The 16315-nt window shown below is 44.0% G+C and overlaps 1 protein-coding gene across 3 annotated transcripts; it reads left to right on the top strand.

Annotated features, from left to right (window-relative positions):
* Window positions 1-3042: 3042 nt before the first annotated feature.
* On the top strand, window positions 3043-16196 carry spred3 (sprouty related EVH1 domain containing 3). Of its 3 annotated transcripts, none has more exons than XM_061827187.1 (5): window positions 3043-3126; window positions 4206-4374; window positions 5332-5393; window positions 7697-7839; window positions 8588-16196. In XM_061827187.1, exons 1-5 carry the CDS (start codon window positions 3060-3062, stop codon window positions 9602-9604), a joined length of 1458 nt encoding a protein of 485 aa, XP_061683171.1. In that variant the 5' UTR covers window positions 3043-3059; the 3' UTR covers window positions 9605-16196. The 3 variants fall into 3 exon arrangements, with proteins under 3 accessions (XP_061683171.1, XP_061683170.1, XP_061683172.1); XM_061827186.1 differs by lacking the exon at window positions 3043-3126 and adding an exon at window positions 3452-3696; XM_061827188.1 differs by lacking the exon at window positions 3043-3126 and adding an exon at window positions 3563-3696 and having other exon boundaries at window positions 7687-7839.
* The last annotated feature ends 119 nt before the right edge of the window (window positions 16197-16315 follow it).

Below are 16315 nucleotides of genomic sequence, written 5' to 3'. Positions count from 1 at the left end.
GAGACGACGTCGAGGAGGCCCCGGCGGAGAGGAGGCCGACTGCGGGGAGGAGAGCAAGCGGACGCCGGGGAAGATGTGAGTCCTGTCGGTGTGCGTTTGCTGCTGCTGCTGCTGCTGCGAGGCGGAGGAGGAGGAGGAGGCGGAAGAGGAGGCTGAGCACCGCGAGAGGAGAGCCCGCCGCGGTGGGCTCCGGCGAGCGGGCAACGGCGAGCCATGGAGGGCGAGTAAGTCCCCCGGAATTAACACCACTAGACGGTTATTTATTCACTTTATTATGATGACAAAAAAAAAAGGGAAGAAACACGCAGCCAGTTGTGTTGGTGCATTTTTCTTCTAATTTGGTGTTCCAAGAGCCGCCTACATGCCCATTAACACGTCATCTATACGTGAATGAAAATGGACATGCATGCAGCACTGGCAGCAACAACAATATTAATAATAATGATTTGTTTAAAAAACGGAGGCCTGTTATGTGACTATTGCAGCATGTAAAGGGAAGATAAAAGGATGAAGATAAAAAAAAGGGGCAAAAATATGGCGAGGATGAAAAGGGTGAGGGAGGCAGCGTCGCGCCATTCAAGGCGAGAGGCGTCGTGATTTTTTTTTATCAACGTGTCTCGGCCTTTCATTATGATTTTTTAAAGCCAAACTTTATGAATGAAATGTGATTTTTTTTCCCTCCCCTTCCTTCCCCTCTCCCCCTCCCCCACTATATCCTCCTCATCATCAACTCTATTTCCCCCCTCACATCCTTCCCTTTTTCCTTTTATTCTACGAAAGAAAAAGCCAAAAGCAGAAAAAGCAGCCTTGCCTCGCCTTGTTTTTCGACTCCATTCATATATATATATCACACACAAACCCGTCTGATGTCTTCTTAATGGCTTGCAGTGAGCAGGGGCGGGATGGAAGAGAAGAAGGAGAAAGGGAGGGGAAGTGGGGGGGGGACATCGTCTGATGGAATTATCGCGATGTTTCAGTGCGCGTGCACGCGGCGTTCATTGATGTGTAGCCAGGGAAGCATTCATTCTTCCTCTTGTGATTTTCTCACCTTGCGCTTGAACGTCGTATACGCGCGCATGCGCGAGCTGTATTCGGACTCATTCACCCATGCTGCCTAATTAGTATACTACTATATCGTGATTAGAGGGTAATAACTCGATAGAGATTTTTGTACAGTGGACGATATAGTTGACTAAAAATCACAGTAAATGATTCTCACTGCATTCAGAATCATTCCCGACTCCATAATCACTAGACAGTGGTGCTTTGAGATACTTGTACTTTCCTATGGCACTTGAAGCACAGAACACATAGTTCGTCGTTGAAATGAATGAAAATGCTCAATGAACCGCACCCCCCAAAAAACGTCATTTGCACTTGTTATATTTGAAGGAAAAATAGCAATCTCCAGTATTCCACCTCCTAAAATTTTCATGCATTTCATACAGTAATGACATGATGAAATGAAACTTAATGAATGAACATTTTTGCCACTTTTCTTTTCGCTTCAATTCAGTGGACATTGTGCCGTTCCTTCTGGTGTCCACATCCGAATGGTGAACAACGCCTCATTAAGACACAGTAATGGAGAATATATGTCTGTCAGTATTGCAATAATGTAATATCCATTGCTTGAAATGTTGACATGAAAACAGTAGCCCTATTTTTTTTTTTAGCCTGCCTGTGGCATTTTGCATTGTTGGTTAGTATTAGGCTAACCAGGGGTTGGGAACTTTAAATACTCAAAGAGCCATTTGGGGCTTTTCAGATAAAAGAAGAAGTGGGACACACACACGCACGCACGCACACACACACACACACAGACACACACACACAATGAGCCAGAGATACCAGTGAACATAACACTGCATATAATTTTTGGGGCTTTTGGACAGTATGTGAGTTACATTTCAAAACTGAACTGCTGCGGCGAACACAGAATTTCATTTCTGATAGAAACCAAAACATTTTGAACTCTGAACAAAGAGCCTCGGTTGAAGCTTCCCCTGAACCAAAACACCTGTTGGAGTCTTCCAAACTTCAAATCATCCACCTTCATGGAACCCCCCCCCCCAAAAAAAAAAATGCAGTCTGCCTGTTTTCTGACAGCAGAAACCTGAATGACCCTCATGGGGTTCTGGAGCCACAGGTTGCAGACCCCAGCCAGGTCGAAATCGGAGCAGCTGCATGGCAATTTTAAACGGCAAAAGTTTGTTTTTTTGTTAAGTTCGGCAGTAAAGCGCACCTGGGGGTGGCCTTCAGCTTGAAGTTACTCTTTTTGCAGAATTGCTGACTTATCTGCTACACTACAAGTGAGTTGAGTTCACAGCGCTCAGGTCACAAAGTTTTGCACGCAAGTCCAAGCAAATAATTGGCCAAATGACTTCTCACATCTCTCGTGGGCTTTTGTCATACAGTTTCCAAGTGTACTATATAGTCCACTCTATGAAAATGAGGAACGAGTGACAACACGGGCTACAGCCCAAGCCCGCACTATTTAGTGCTCTCAATGTATCCCGCAATGCAACTTGAGGGTCGGTAGAAAAGCAGTATCTCCTTTTGAAAAATGCACTCATCTTAAAAAACAATATCATGGCTGCGTACTGACAAGCAGACTCAAAATACTGCACTGAAGGAGCTTTTTCTGGTATGTTTTGCTTAAGAAAAGAGATACCTGTACTGTACTGTACTCTCAACTCCTGACTTTGTCAAAATAGGTTGGAGTCGTACACCGTGGACATTTTCACTGAAGTACATTAACCCAAGTCAGTACTTTTCCCCGTTTACAGAAGCACGCAAGTTGAATGAGGACTGAGTACTACTTGTCCTCAATTAGAGTGCACGAGTACCTCCGACCGACGCCACATTTTAACAGCGGCACAAAATGGCCACAAGTCACGACGACGCAGTGATGCCCAACACAGGCGCGCGTTCACGCTCCCATGTTGTCTTTTTCCCGCCTCCTCCAGCGTGCGCGTTCGCGCCGTGGTGATGACACGTGACGACTCCAGCGGCGGCTGGGTCCAACTGGGCGGCGGCGGCCTCAGTCACGTGGTCATATGCAAGGGGCGGAGCCACAAGTGGAGGGAATACGTCATACGCGGGGAGAGGCTGCGCGACCGAGCGGTGAGCGCTTCTTCTTATTCTCATGCATTTTCCCCAAAGGGTGAATGGGAGCGACTGGACTCGCCCTTGGTCGGTTCAGACCTTTAAGTCCAGTCCAGAAGGATTCTTCGCTTACACCTGAGAGTTCAGCTCATCCCGTGACTAAACCGCAAAATAGCACAGTATTGTATGAAATCATGCACGAGAGAATGTAAATACAATTGACCCCTCCGTGGATATTGCGCAATCCGCGTCACTGACCAATCAGAGGCCAGAGATCTGCATAAGCCAAAGCCCGTTTTTGCTCCCGCCATTTTCTCAGACAACATTGCATGGGCCAGTATAAGTTTAGTTAGCGTTTTATCGCGTATTTGGGTTCTTTAACAATAGATATGGTTAAGAGGTGTAGTCACGGACTTTATAATAGTGACGACAGGTATCCTGAAAGGCTAGTTGGTGGAGTTCGATTCGTACCCTTTCCAAAACCGAAGACCCAGTACGAAAAATGCCTTCTATGGATCAAACTTTGTGGAAGACCGCATCATCAACTAAATCCATCTAATATCAACCGGAACAGATGTTTGCACGAAGGTATGCCCTATATTTGATTTTCAATACATGTCTCGTATAAATGAATGAGACGTTCTCCGCTAGCATAACACTGCTGCGTGTGAACGATTGACACACTTATTCTTTGTTGAGCGATATTTAGCGATGATCGGACTGCACAAACGTATTGATTTCTTGGTGGCTCGCGGCCGAAGCTTAACCAGAATGTGTTTGCACGAAGATATGCCCTAAATTTGATTTTTAATACACGTCTCGTATGAATGAATGAGACGTTCTGCGCTAGCATAACATTGCTACGTGTGAATGATTGAATGAAATCAGAAGCATGCCGTCTCTCTCAGTTCAGAATGTATTGTATTGTATTTGCCATTTTTACTGTTTGTCTTACGTCAACTCACGTGGCGTGACGTCACTTCAGGAGGCGTGGTTAAGTGCCCTGTACACAGGGGTCAATTATTTCATAGTCTTTGAATCCAAGACTGAGAGTCCACAAAGACTCGTTTTCATAGCTTGTGTGTGTGTTTGTTTAGCCGATGCTGGAGTGCGCTGTGCAAAGGGGCCTGGTCTACAACAAGGTGACCCCCTTCTTTCATCACTGGCGGGTGGACGAGCGCAAGTTCGGCCTCACCTTCCAGAGTCCAGCCGACGCCAGCTCCTTCGAGAAGGGTCTGCAGGCAGTCATCGACAAGCTGGACCGAGGTAGGCGTGTGACCCCGCAGTCCGCTCCGTGCGCGCCTCAGCACCTCTATGGGGCGGCGCCCACCTAATCACAACAGGTTGCTAAAGTGCTGCATAGTATAGTAGTAAGAAGTAAGAGTGGATGTTACATGCTTAAAGTTCATTATTGACATTCCAGCTGAAAATGACTGCAAAGCCCAACACAGCTGAGAAAAGAATAACATCAAATGAAATGCTCCGCTACATCACGAGCTTTGTTTCTTCCTTTTCGTTCACCCAAATTGCTAGCTCAACGCTAACACGCGATAAAAGAAAAACACATTTCCCAAAACCAACGTCTCTGTCATATATTCTTCAAACTCTAAAACACAAGATAATCAATTATGACTTGTAATTTCTTTGTTACTGCCAGTGTGTATGGAATTGCGTGTACCACATTCCCCCTCTAAGGTTAAAAACGCACAACAGGAACGGCAAATTCCACGAGTGGCCGTGGGGGTGGGGCTGGGGGGGGGGGGGGGTTTGAACCCGGGTCCTCAGAACCGTGAAGCCGATGTGCTCACGAGTCGCCCGTCTTGCCGTTCCTAATTTAATCTATTCAATTGTAGAATATGCTCATGTTTAAGTTAATCAGTTACAAGATTGCAATTTCAATATTTGAATATTGATTTTATTGAAGTTATTTTTCCAGGATTTTTCTAATATCCCTCCATCCATTTTCCAATCCACCTATCCTCGCAAGGGTGACGGTTGTACTATCTTGGGGTCAGAGGCATGCTACACCCTGAACTGGTCACCAGCTAATCGTATTTTCAATTGTATTTAAGTCAATTGTATTACCTTTCTATTTTTAAAGTTACTTTTTGTTATCCATTGGTTAATAATAAATAGGTCACTTTTTTCCCCCCAAACCTGCTGTTGTTGATTATCATTCTTGGACTTCATCGTTAGTTCAACCGTGTCTCTGATGTGTTTCAGGCTCGGACTCGCCCTCGTCGTCCACGCCGGAGGAGGCGGACACCGAGGACGATGGGCAAGCTGTGAGTAGCATCCCAGAGGATTTTGGTACATGTTCTGAACAGGAGTCCTTTCAGGTGCCACGTCCTTCTTTGTGTACCCAAATAGCACCGGTATGTTGCTAAAATGGTAAAACACGAGAACACTTGAAGGTACGGCTTTGTCAATGTCAAGTAAAGTACAACCCTCCCTGAACAAGTAAAACTCCCAAGCTACAGTGAAGAAAATAAGTATTTAAACACCCTGCTATATTGCAAGTTCTCCCACTTAGAAATAATGGAGGGGTCTGAAATTTCCATCGTCGGTGCATGTCCACTGTGAGAGAGATAATCTAAAAAGAAAAATTCAAAAATCACATTGTATGATTTTTTTTTAACAATTTATTTGTGTGATACAAATGCAAATAAGTATTTGAACACCTGAGAAAAACCAATGTTAATATTTGGTACTGTAGCCTTTGTTTACAATTACAAAGGTCAAACTTATAGTTTATATTTATAATTATAGTTTATAGTTTAGTTAGTATAGTTGAAGTTGTTCACCAGGTTTGCATACACTGCAGGAGGGATTTTGACCCACTCCTCCACACAGATCCTCTCGAGATTAGACAGGTTTCTGGGCTGTCGCTGAGAAACACGGAGTTTCAGCTCCCTCCAAAGATTTTGTATTGGGTTTAGGTCTAGAGACTGGCTAGGCCACGCCAGAACCTTGATATGCTTCTTACGGAGCCCTCCTTGGTTTTCCTGGCTATGTGCTTTGGGTCATTGTCATGTTGAAAGACCCAGCCATGACCCATCTTCAATGCTCTGACTGAGGGAAAGAGGTTGTTCCCCAAAATCTCACAATACATGGCTGCGGCAATCCTCTCCTTAATACAGTGCAGTCGTCCTGTCCCACGTGCACAAAAACACCTCCGAAGCATGATGCTACTACCCCCATGCTTCACAGTAGGATGGTGATCTTTGGATGGAACTCATCATTCGTCTTCCTCCAAACACGGTTAGTGGAATTATGACCAAAAAGTTCCATTTTGGTCTCATCTGACCACAAAACCTTCTTCCATGACTCGTCTGTATCATCCAAATGGTCATTGGCCAACTTAAGACGGGTCTTGACATGTGCTGATTCAAGCAGGGGAACCTTCTGTTGCATGCATGATTTCAAACCATAATGTCTTGTATTACCAACAGTCACCTTGGAAACAGCTCTTTTCAGGTCATTGACCAAGTCCTGCCGTGTAGTCCTGGGCTGATTCCTCACCTTTCTAAGGATCATTGAGACCCCACGAGGAGATATTTTGCATGGGGCTCCACTCCGATTGAGATTGACCGTCTTCCATGTTCTAATGATTGCTCCAACAGTGGACCTTTTTTCACCAAGCTGCTTGGCAATTTCTCTGTAGCCCTTTCCAGCCGTGTGGAGTTGTACAATTTTGTCTCTGGTGTCTTTGGACCGCACTTTTGTCTTGGCCATATTACAAGTTTGAGTCATACTGATTGTAAGGGGTGGAGAGGTGTCTTTATGCACCTCACGATTACAGATTAGAGACGGTGGCCCTGAAGAAACAACAGGAAGCAGAACTTGAGGTAGCAGAAATGATGATTTTGAGGTTCTCGCTTGGTGTGAACAGGTTGGATAGGATTAGAAATGAGGTCATTAGAGGGACAGCCAAAGTTAGATGTTTTGGAGACAAGGTGAGAGAGAACAGACTTCGATGGTTTGGGCATGTTCAGAGGCGAGAGATGAGTATGTTGGCAGAAGGGTGCTGAGGATGGTAGCTGCCAGACAAAAGAGAGAGAGGAAGACCAAAAGAAAAGGATGATGGATGTTGTGAGGGAGGACATGAGGACAGTGGGTGTGAGAGAGGATGATGTAGGAGATAGGCTTAAATGGAAAAAGATTACATGCTGCGACAACCCCTAATGGGACAACCCGAAAGAAAAAGAAGAAGATGATGATGATCTCTCTCACAGTGGACATGCAGCTACGATGAAAATTTCAGACCCCTCCTTGATTTCAAATAGAGAGAACTTGCAATGTAGAAGGGTGTTCAAATACTTATTTACTTCACTGTAGGTCAAAGTAAAACTTCCAAGGTAAATGGTCTAACTTTTTCACATCAAAAAGCTATTGTCAAATTGTAAATGAATGGAATGAAAAAGAGGCCCACTAAAATACAGTCCATGCTAATGTACACTAGACCGGACTTGAATGGAACTGTTTGTACCTGGTCCACCTTTGTACTTTTGGTGATTTTAGCCACAATAACGAGAGTTTTTAGTGTTGAATCACGGGATGATGTGTAACCTCTGCTAGTCCCATACAGGCAGCGAGTCATCATCCAACAGCAGGAAGGAGATGCTTCCCAAGCCCGTCACCATCGTCACCAGCGAGTCGTCCTCCACCTGCTTCGTGCGGACCGAAGACTTTGCGTTTACATCTGGTGGCGCCACACAGACGCCTGCCCAGGTAGCACAGAAAGCTTTGAGTGTCAGGTCCTCTCGTGTGTTCAGAAACGTGAATCCTTATCTGGCGTGTTTCCGGTGCAGGGATGCAAGGGTAGTACTTCACAAAATGGGGTCCCAGAAGCATAATTTAATGGGTACAAAAAATCATTTGCAATAAATTATTATCATCTCTCTCTAACCATCTATACATGGAGGAGTTAAACAGATTAGGGAAGACAGATTGGTTTAGCGTGTTTGTTTTATTGGTGCACTGATATCATAATCAGATCAGGTAATCGTCAGTTCGCGATGATGGCTAAGTACCGAGTTGAATTTAATGGAATTTGTTTGAATTTGTTCATCGTAAATAGGCCATAAAGGACGTTATAACATAACTTCGGAGTGATAGTTATGTCTAATTGGCATAAGGACTATGAGGGGTCCTTGGAATTTCTCGCTGAAGGTTTGGAAATCTTTCGTCTCGGTAGATGTTGGTGCTTGGAAAAAGGTGTAAAAAAATTACTATGGTAAGGATTGATCTGATCTGTAAATCTTGGGGCATAGAAAAAGGGTGGAGAGCATGAAAGGGGGAAGAAGGGTAAATGGAGTAACTCTACACCTTTGTTGCGGTCGTGCAGGATATGAAATGAAGATGAATGTGACCTCTGTTCAGGTGAAATCTGATCCCATTCGAGACATGATACGAAATTGCGACAGCGGCGGGCGGCCTGTTCTCTTCCTGACTCTGTAACTCAACGCCGTCTCTGCAGATCCACGCCAGGCCGGGACAACACCAGGTCTCGCCAATGACCGCCGCCTTGAGTGCCCCGTCACCGCCGCCTCAGCCCGCCGCTCTGCCGTCCCCACCCGCAGGCCCCCCGGCCTCGTCGCCCTTGTCCCCCCTTTCGCCAACCATTTCCCTGCTGGAGGAGGGGGACCTACGCAGCGTGGATCCGTGCAAGGACCTGCGGGGGTCCAGAAAATATGGGGACTATCGACAAGGAAGTTCCACTATGACTATGACTAGGACTAGGACTATGGTTGGGGGGCTGACCGGAGGCGTCGTCGTAGGTAGCAGGGGGAGCCTCCAGGACAAATCAGAGCTCTGCGGGGTCCGGTTTGAGAAGGAGATGTCCGGGGTGGGCACGGGGGGCTGCGATGTTACGGTGAGTCTGGACAGCAAGGCGGCCCAGCGTCTGTCCTCATCCTCACCCACCTGCATGTCCATCCCCAACGTTGTGTCCGGCGTGTCCTCAGGGGCCGGCTCCCCCCAAGAGACCGGCAAAGGCTCCCCTTCACCCTGCTGCATACACACCTCCCTGGCCACACCCCGCTCGCGGACTCGTAAGAGGGGCGGCGGGACCTGCGGGGACACGGGTGCCATCTACCCCGATGACGACAGTCTGTGCCCGCAGGGATCGTCGTCGTGCTCTTCCCGCTGCGTGTACTGCCGTTCGGTGTTCAGCGCCTCGGAGAACGGCCGAGGCCGTTGCAGGGATGCCCCGGACCCGGCCCTGCACTGCCTGCGCCAGTGGACATGCGTGTGGTGCGCCGAGAGCCTGCTCTACCACTGCATGTCGGACTCCGAGGGCGAGTTCTGGGAGCCGTGCTCGTGTGACGACTCCATGGGGGGACATCTGCACCCCCTATGCTGTGCTCGTTGGCTGGCCCTCGTGGCCCTGTCGCTCTTCGTGCCCTGCATGTGCTGCTACCTGCCTTTGCGCGCTTGCCTGCGTTGCGGCGAGCGGTGCGGCTGCTGCGGGGGAAAGCACAAGGCGGTCCGATGAGACCGGGCTCCGGGAAAGAAGCGAAAGGGGCACCCCGACGTGGGCCCCCATTTCATTTTCCGAAGCCCCCCCCCCACAGCCTTCCACTGCATTCCGCTTTTTTTTTCTCTTTTCAACCCGGGGGGCCTTCTCAGACTGGGGGGGGGGGGTGTCTCACACGCGACCACCTTTCACGGAGCCTTTCATTGTGGATCCAAGCCGACATCCAGTTGGTGACCCTGAGACTTAACGCAAGAATGAGGGATGAGGGTTGGTAATGATGATATGTATGTTGTTTTGAAATGTCTGATTAGAAAGGAAAAAAACGAAAAAAAACCCAAAACACTTTACAGACACTCCCCAATTTATGTAACACGCAATTATGATATTGTCACTACGCATTCGGTAACGCCTCTTTAAAACTTAAGTCACAGTGTTTGTCAACCTTTCTTGAGGCAAGGCATATGAATGAAGCTGGGACATCTTGGAAAATGCAATGATTTCCAAATCCTTCCAACCTACATTCTGTTGAGTACACTACAAAGAAATAATATTTTCAGTAAGTAACACTCCAACAGAATATCAATACTTGAGTTACCTGTCATTAGTCCAGACCCGTTTCCCATTGAACATTTCCGGTGCATTATGAAGTACAAAATACGACGACAGACCCCGGACTGTTAAACAAGTCAAGCAACAATGGAAAATAATTTCAAATACTGTAAAAAGGTTCAGCAATTAGTGTTGACAGTTCCCAAGGATTGATTCAATGCTGGTAAAAAGGACAGGTGATGCCACACAGTGGTAAACATCCCCCTGTCCCATCTTTTTTGCAATGTGTTGCAGGTATCGAATTCAAAATAAGTTAAACACTTGAAAAAAAAAAAGGATCAGTTTGAACAGTCAATAGGTTGTCAAGTGGTCAATTGAATACAAAATGAATTGGGCCCCTTTTCAAATTATTTTATTTTTGTAAGGTTTCCCCATTTTGATTAGGATCATCAAAAAATGTACAGTAAATATCAGACAAATATAACCCAAGTGAACGCAAAATGCAGATTTTTAAATGCCAATTTCATTCATGAAGAAAACAAACTTGAAAGTTACTTTGCCCTGTGGGAAAAAAAAAAAAGGAATTACCACCCTTGTTAAATCATGCAATTATTATGGGGAATCAATTTGTGGTCAGTTTTCACCAATCACATCCAAGGTGATTATCTCCACACCTGTTCAGTCAAGAAATCACTCAAACAGAATCTGTCCCCAAAGAATAAAGCCAGAAAAAATATTTTAAAAAAGCTGCAAAAAAAAAAAAAAAGAAAAGAAACAAGGAAATTCGACAGCAGTCGAGAAATATAGTAATTTACTATAACCTGAAACAAACATTCCACAAAATAGACATTTCAAAGGCTTCAGGATTGCAGCGAACCACAGTGGGAGCCATTTTCCTTACATGGGGAAAACATGAAACATTTGTGAACCTTCACAGGAATGGCCGGCCTACAAAGATTACGCCAAGAGAAACGTGGTACCTCATTCAGGAGGCCGCAAAGGAAGTCAGGACAACTTCTAAAGTACTGCTGGCCTCCCTTGCCTCATATAAGGTTCGCATTTACGACATAACAATAAGGAAGAGATTGGGCAAAAATGGCATCCATAGCAGAGTTCCGAGGTGAATATCACTGCTGACCTTAAAAAAAACATCAGTTATTCCAAAAAGCTTTGGGAGAGTATTAGATGGACTGCCCCGATCAACGTTGAGATTTTTGGAATGTGTGTCTTTCGTTCCATGTGGCGAAAACATAGCACAGCATTTCATTAAAACAACAACATGCCAACAGTCAAACATGCCGGTTGCAGTCTGACGGTAATGGGCTGCTTTTCTTCTTCAGGGCCTGGACAACATGCTGTGATTGATGGAGCTATGAATTCTCCTCTCTAATAGAAAATCCTGAAGCAGAATGCCCACCCCTAAGTTTGTGACCTCAAGCTAAAGAATTCTTTGGTTCTGGAGCAGGATAACGACCCAAAACACACCAGCAAGTCAACCTCTGAATAGCCTTAAAAATAGATAAATTAAGGTTTTGGAGTAGCTTAGTTGAACTCCAAACTTTAATCCAATTGAGATGCAGCGACATGACCTGAAAAAATCCATTAATGCTTGGCAACCCTTCATTTTTGCTAAATTCAACAATTCTGCAAGGAAGCGTGGGCCAAAATATCTCAATTTGTTAGGTTTCGGGAGGGAATGACTTTTTCCACACAGGCCCAGGTAACTTCAAATTTTTTTTCCTGAATAAATCATTAAAAAAGAAAAAGCATTTCAAGTTCACATGGGTTATATTTGTCTTATAGTTACATTTTTTTTTGGGTCATCTTAAACAAACTGCAAAAATATACGAATTTGAGAAGGAGGCCAATACTTTTTTGATGGCACTATAGGTTGAAAAGGATTTGCAAACCACAAATTTATTTTTAAATAGTTTTTGCACAATGTCCCAACTTCATTGGTATTAGGGCGTGCACTGCAAAATTCTCACAATGTCACAAAATGTAATGAGAACGACACGATTTCACTTCAACATACAGCGGCTGAAATGAGTATTTAACTCGTCACCGCACTTCCAAAGGTACTATTGATCTAAACATTTCACCAGATGTTGGGTACAACTCAAGTAATCTCTACATACAAAGAAGGTAGAAAAAACAAGATCAGAAATTAGGTTGTGGGCCAAAATGTAAAATGACACAGGGTGAAAGTATTGAACATGGGAATAAAGAGAAATCCAAAAAGGCAGAGACCCAAGAAAACACCTCAAATCTATCAGTAATCCAATAGCAATTCAGCCACTGTTCAGTGGAATTGAATATCTTCTGGTTCAGTCTTAACTCATGGCCTACAAAAAGCTCTCTTTGCCAAAGAGTGGATAAAGACACGTCTCATGAAAAGGAAGAGTAGAGAGCTGCCTTGAGACCAACGCAAACTGATTGTTGCAAAACAGAACAATGCCATAGGTTCCGAACATTGCTTTGACCACAGTTGGTTCCGTTACGCATAAGTGGAAAGCCAATCATAACACCATCGAGTGCCTTGATCAGGTGCTCCTCATAAGATTTCTGACAGAGCAGTGCAAAGAATAATCAGAAGAGATGTCCAAGAGCCAAGGACCACCTGTGGAAAACTTCAAAAAAAGACCTCGATGTAGCAGGTACTGCTGTCACAAGGAAAACAATACCGTGAGAAATGTACTCTGTTGGCACGGGCTGTATGCACGCTTGCTACACAAGACCCCATTGCTGGAAAAAGCAAGTGAAACTCATTTGAAGTTTTCTGAACAACATTTGGACAAGCCAGTTAAATACTGGGAGAAGATCATCTGGTTGGGTGAGGTGAATTATTTGGAAGCCAGAGTGACCACGATGTTTGGAGGAGAAACGGCACTGCAGATCACCCGAAAAATGCCATTCCTACAGTGACGTTCGGCGGTGGAAACGTGATCGTGTGGGGCTGCTTTTCATCAAATGCAACTGGTATACTTCCCATGATTTAAGGGAAGATGAATGGGCAAATGTACTGCAACATACTTGACAAAAATCTCCTTCCATCCGGGAGGATGAAAATGAAACAGTAGTGAACATTTCTGAAGGGTAATGATCCAGCCAAGGATTCTCTCAAGTGGTTTCAAAAACAAGCTGGGAGAATGACCAAGCCAATCCCCTCACTTGAATCCAGTTGAAAAACTATGTTAAAAACTGAAACCTGTGGTCCATAAAAGAAGCCCACAGAACCTTCAAGATTTGAGGACTGCTTCTGTGGAGGAATGGGCCCAAAAACACACCACACCAATTCAGGTAACCAGTTTCTCCATACCGGACGCTTCATGAAGCTGTCATTGCAAACAAAGGCTTTTGTACAAAATATTAAATAGAGACCAGTTATGTTTCATATTTTTTCCCTGGGTCATTTCACACGATTACACACAACCTAATTTCTGAAGTTTTTTCCTACTTTCTTTGGATTACTTGAGTTGTTCGCAACATCTGGGGAAATGTCCAGATCAAGATTACTTTTGCAAATATATTTAATTAGAAAAATACTGACGTGCTAAATAATGATTTCAGCCGCTGTGGTTGACGCCACAAGATGCCGCCAATAGTGAAACAAATGCAAAAATGCCACAAGATGGCCGTGGGTGGGGGTCCTACATTTTGAGGTATAATACATTTGTCTGAAGAAATGATTCAAGGAAATTTCCACCACTCTCATGCTTCTCATTGTAAATGGGTAGCAGTCTTCAAGAAAAACCTCTCCACAGGGGTCCTGATGCTCAACTACATGTAGACCACCCTCCAAAAGAGAAAATGCCTCCGCCATCATCTTCACTACACTGCATATCTTCCAATTGATTTCAGTGCTGCCTTGCAGGGGTTGTGGCAAAATGTGGCGCCAAACTGAAGCTGCCAAACTTTAAATCCTGACTTGTGGAAGTGTGTCCAAAATGTTCCCAAGTAGGGGAGTGTCTGTAATTGATTCATATTTATTTAATGTGATGATGAGTCCTCCCCCCAGTGGCACAAACAAACAACAGGTCCTCGAGGGGTTCGGTGTTAGCCCGTGTCGTACGACAGACGTTGCCCTTTACCTCCGACTTTACCTCATGGTGAGAAAAAAAAATACGAGAGACAAAGCCTTGGGAAAAATGTATTTTGACAAACGTATGAGGTCAGTTATTAGTAAGGGGGCAGTTACAATGACTACCACTGGACGGAACGCCATGCGTCACTGTAATGACAATAAAGAAAACACATCTTCCCATCACCTCGCCACCGTGCCCCAAAGAAACCTAACTAACCTGATCCACGGATGAGTCAACACGTCCACCCAAAAGATTAAAAAAAAAAAAAAAATAGTGCAATGAACAATGTATTAAAAGAGTATTTTTGTACGTCATGTTAGGGGAAAAGTGTGGTAACTGACTACTGTCCTGTGTTGTTGTGACCAATATGAAGACTTAGCTACGGCCAGAGAATCAAATGAGATCTGATACAAGAACTCCATTGAGCCAAGGCACACATTTTACACGACGAGATAAATCTCACAGCACCTCACTAAACAAAAAATGTCCAAAAGTACAACCTATTTGGGAGGGATAACGACCCAGCCCTGCCATGAATAGCGAAGCTCCAAGAGCAACTTACCCCCCGCCCCCAGGAAGATTTTAAAGAGGCCACAAAGTGGAAGCAAAGCACTTTTGTTGAAATTAAAGTCCTCATTTCACTTCAACATAGTCCCTTTGCAGCAAAATGCGACAAGAGGGCACCAAAGTAATACTTTTATTGTGATGGCCTGAGCATAGTTTTTAAGCAAATAACAGAAAAGACAGAAAACCATAAAATAGATGAATTCACAAATGAAAGCGACTTCTTTATACTAAAATAAAGCTGGCCTCATTTCAATTTACTGACAAATGTACTCATTGTGAAACACAATTGAACACAAAGCTATTAATCACTCTGTTGTATGAATGGCAACAAGTGGAAAGACAGATTAAGTGGACCTACGCCAACTAGTGGAGTTACCATTTAATTGTTCTCCCTGCCACTACACATCACTAGCGTAGATAGAAACAAACAGATTACATTATTTGCAGGAAATAAATCATGAGTTGGAAATAGTGCTGTAACTGGCTACTGAACGACAGTCTTAGTATTTATGTATTTCGATCGCATCCACTTCTACAGATGTATCAAACTAAATGGCCTGGTGAGGAGCAAATGACAACTTCCCGAAAACGTAGAGCCATACAAGCTGCTACTTGAAACCCCTGTGCTCATGTGTTTTTTTTTTTTTTTTTTTTTTTAATCGCCATGTTACACATAAGTCGTCCTGAGCGGACACTGGCTATATTCATGAGATAACTTTTTTTTTTTAACATATTAAATTGAAAAACAATTTTAAAAAAAATGAATGCACAGACGTGCTGGAGCTTGATTACAAAAAAAAAAAGAAAAAGGGACTGCAACTTAATACTTCCACCTATCTAAATATAGCCTTAATTCCACCAAATTGGAATGGATCAGATGGGCAGGTAAATCTTATAATCTGGTGCTTCAGCTCTATATTATTCTTGAGAACAAAGGTAAACTTGATTCTGAGGCTTTTCCATTCATTTTAGGTGCAAAGGTGCTTTGGTTTGCCAACAGTCTAGGAAAAAAAAATGAATATGAGTTCCACTGTAGCTTTTCATTTCATCTATTTGAATCGCCATGAACTTTGGCTGATGCCATCGCTATTCTAGCTGCATGGCAGTTTATTTTCTATGATTTCTGCTCACATATCCATCTAAATAAATTTGAATATCAGGTTAAAATCTATTTCAGTAGTTCAATTGCAAAAAAAATGAAAGACTAATTGAACGCATGGGAAAATACTTTTCAGAGAGCAAATTCCCACCTAATTTCTGGATCAAATAGATTTGTTCTTCTAATTTCTCTAGATGGTAAATTTGAGGCATCACTGCAAAACTACAAAAAAGAAAATCCTAAATGAAACATTTTACTTTAATGAGTTTCACTTTTGAAATTAAACTTCTGCAATTAAGTTTTCCACTATTTTCTAATCTATCGAGATGCACCTGTATATAGACGAAATCCCAATTTCCACAATACGGGACTGAAAAGGGGGACGGTGAGACATTGTGGTGCGGAATGTCTTGGACCCTTTATAATTAA

Source organism: Syngnathoides biaculeatus, chromosome 8, assembly GCF_019802595.1.
Source record: "Syngnathoides biaculeatus isolate LvHL_M chromosome 8, ASM1980259v1, whole genome shotgun sequence".
NCBI classification, from domain to species: Eukaryota; Metazoa; Chordata; class Actinopteri; order Syngnathiformes; family Syngnathidae; genus Syngnathoides; species Syngnathoides biaculeatus.
Note: the sequence above shows the minus strand (reverse complement) of the source record. Positions and strands in the feature narration are given on the sequence as shown.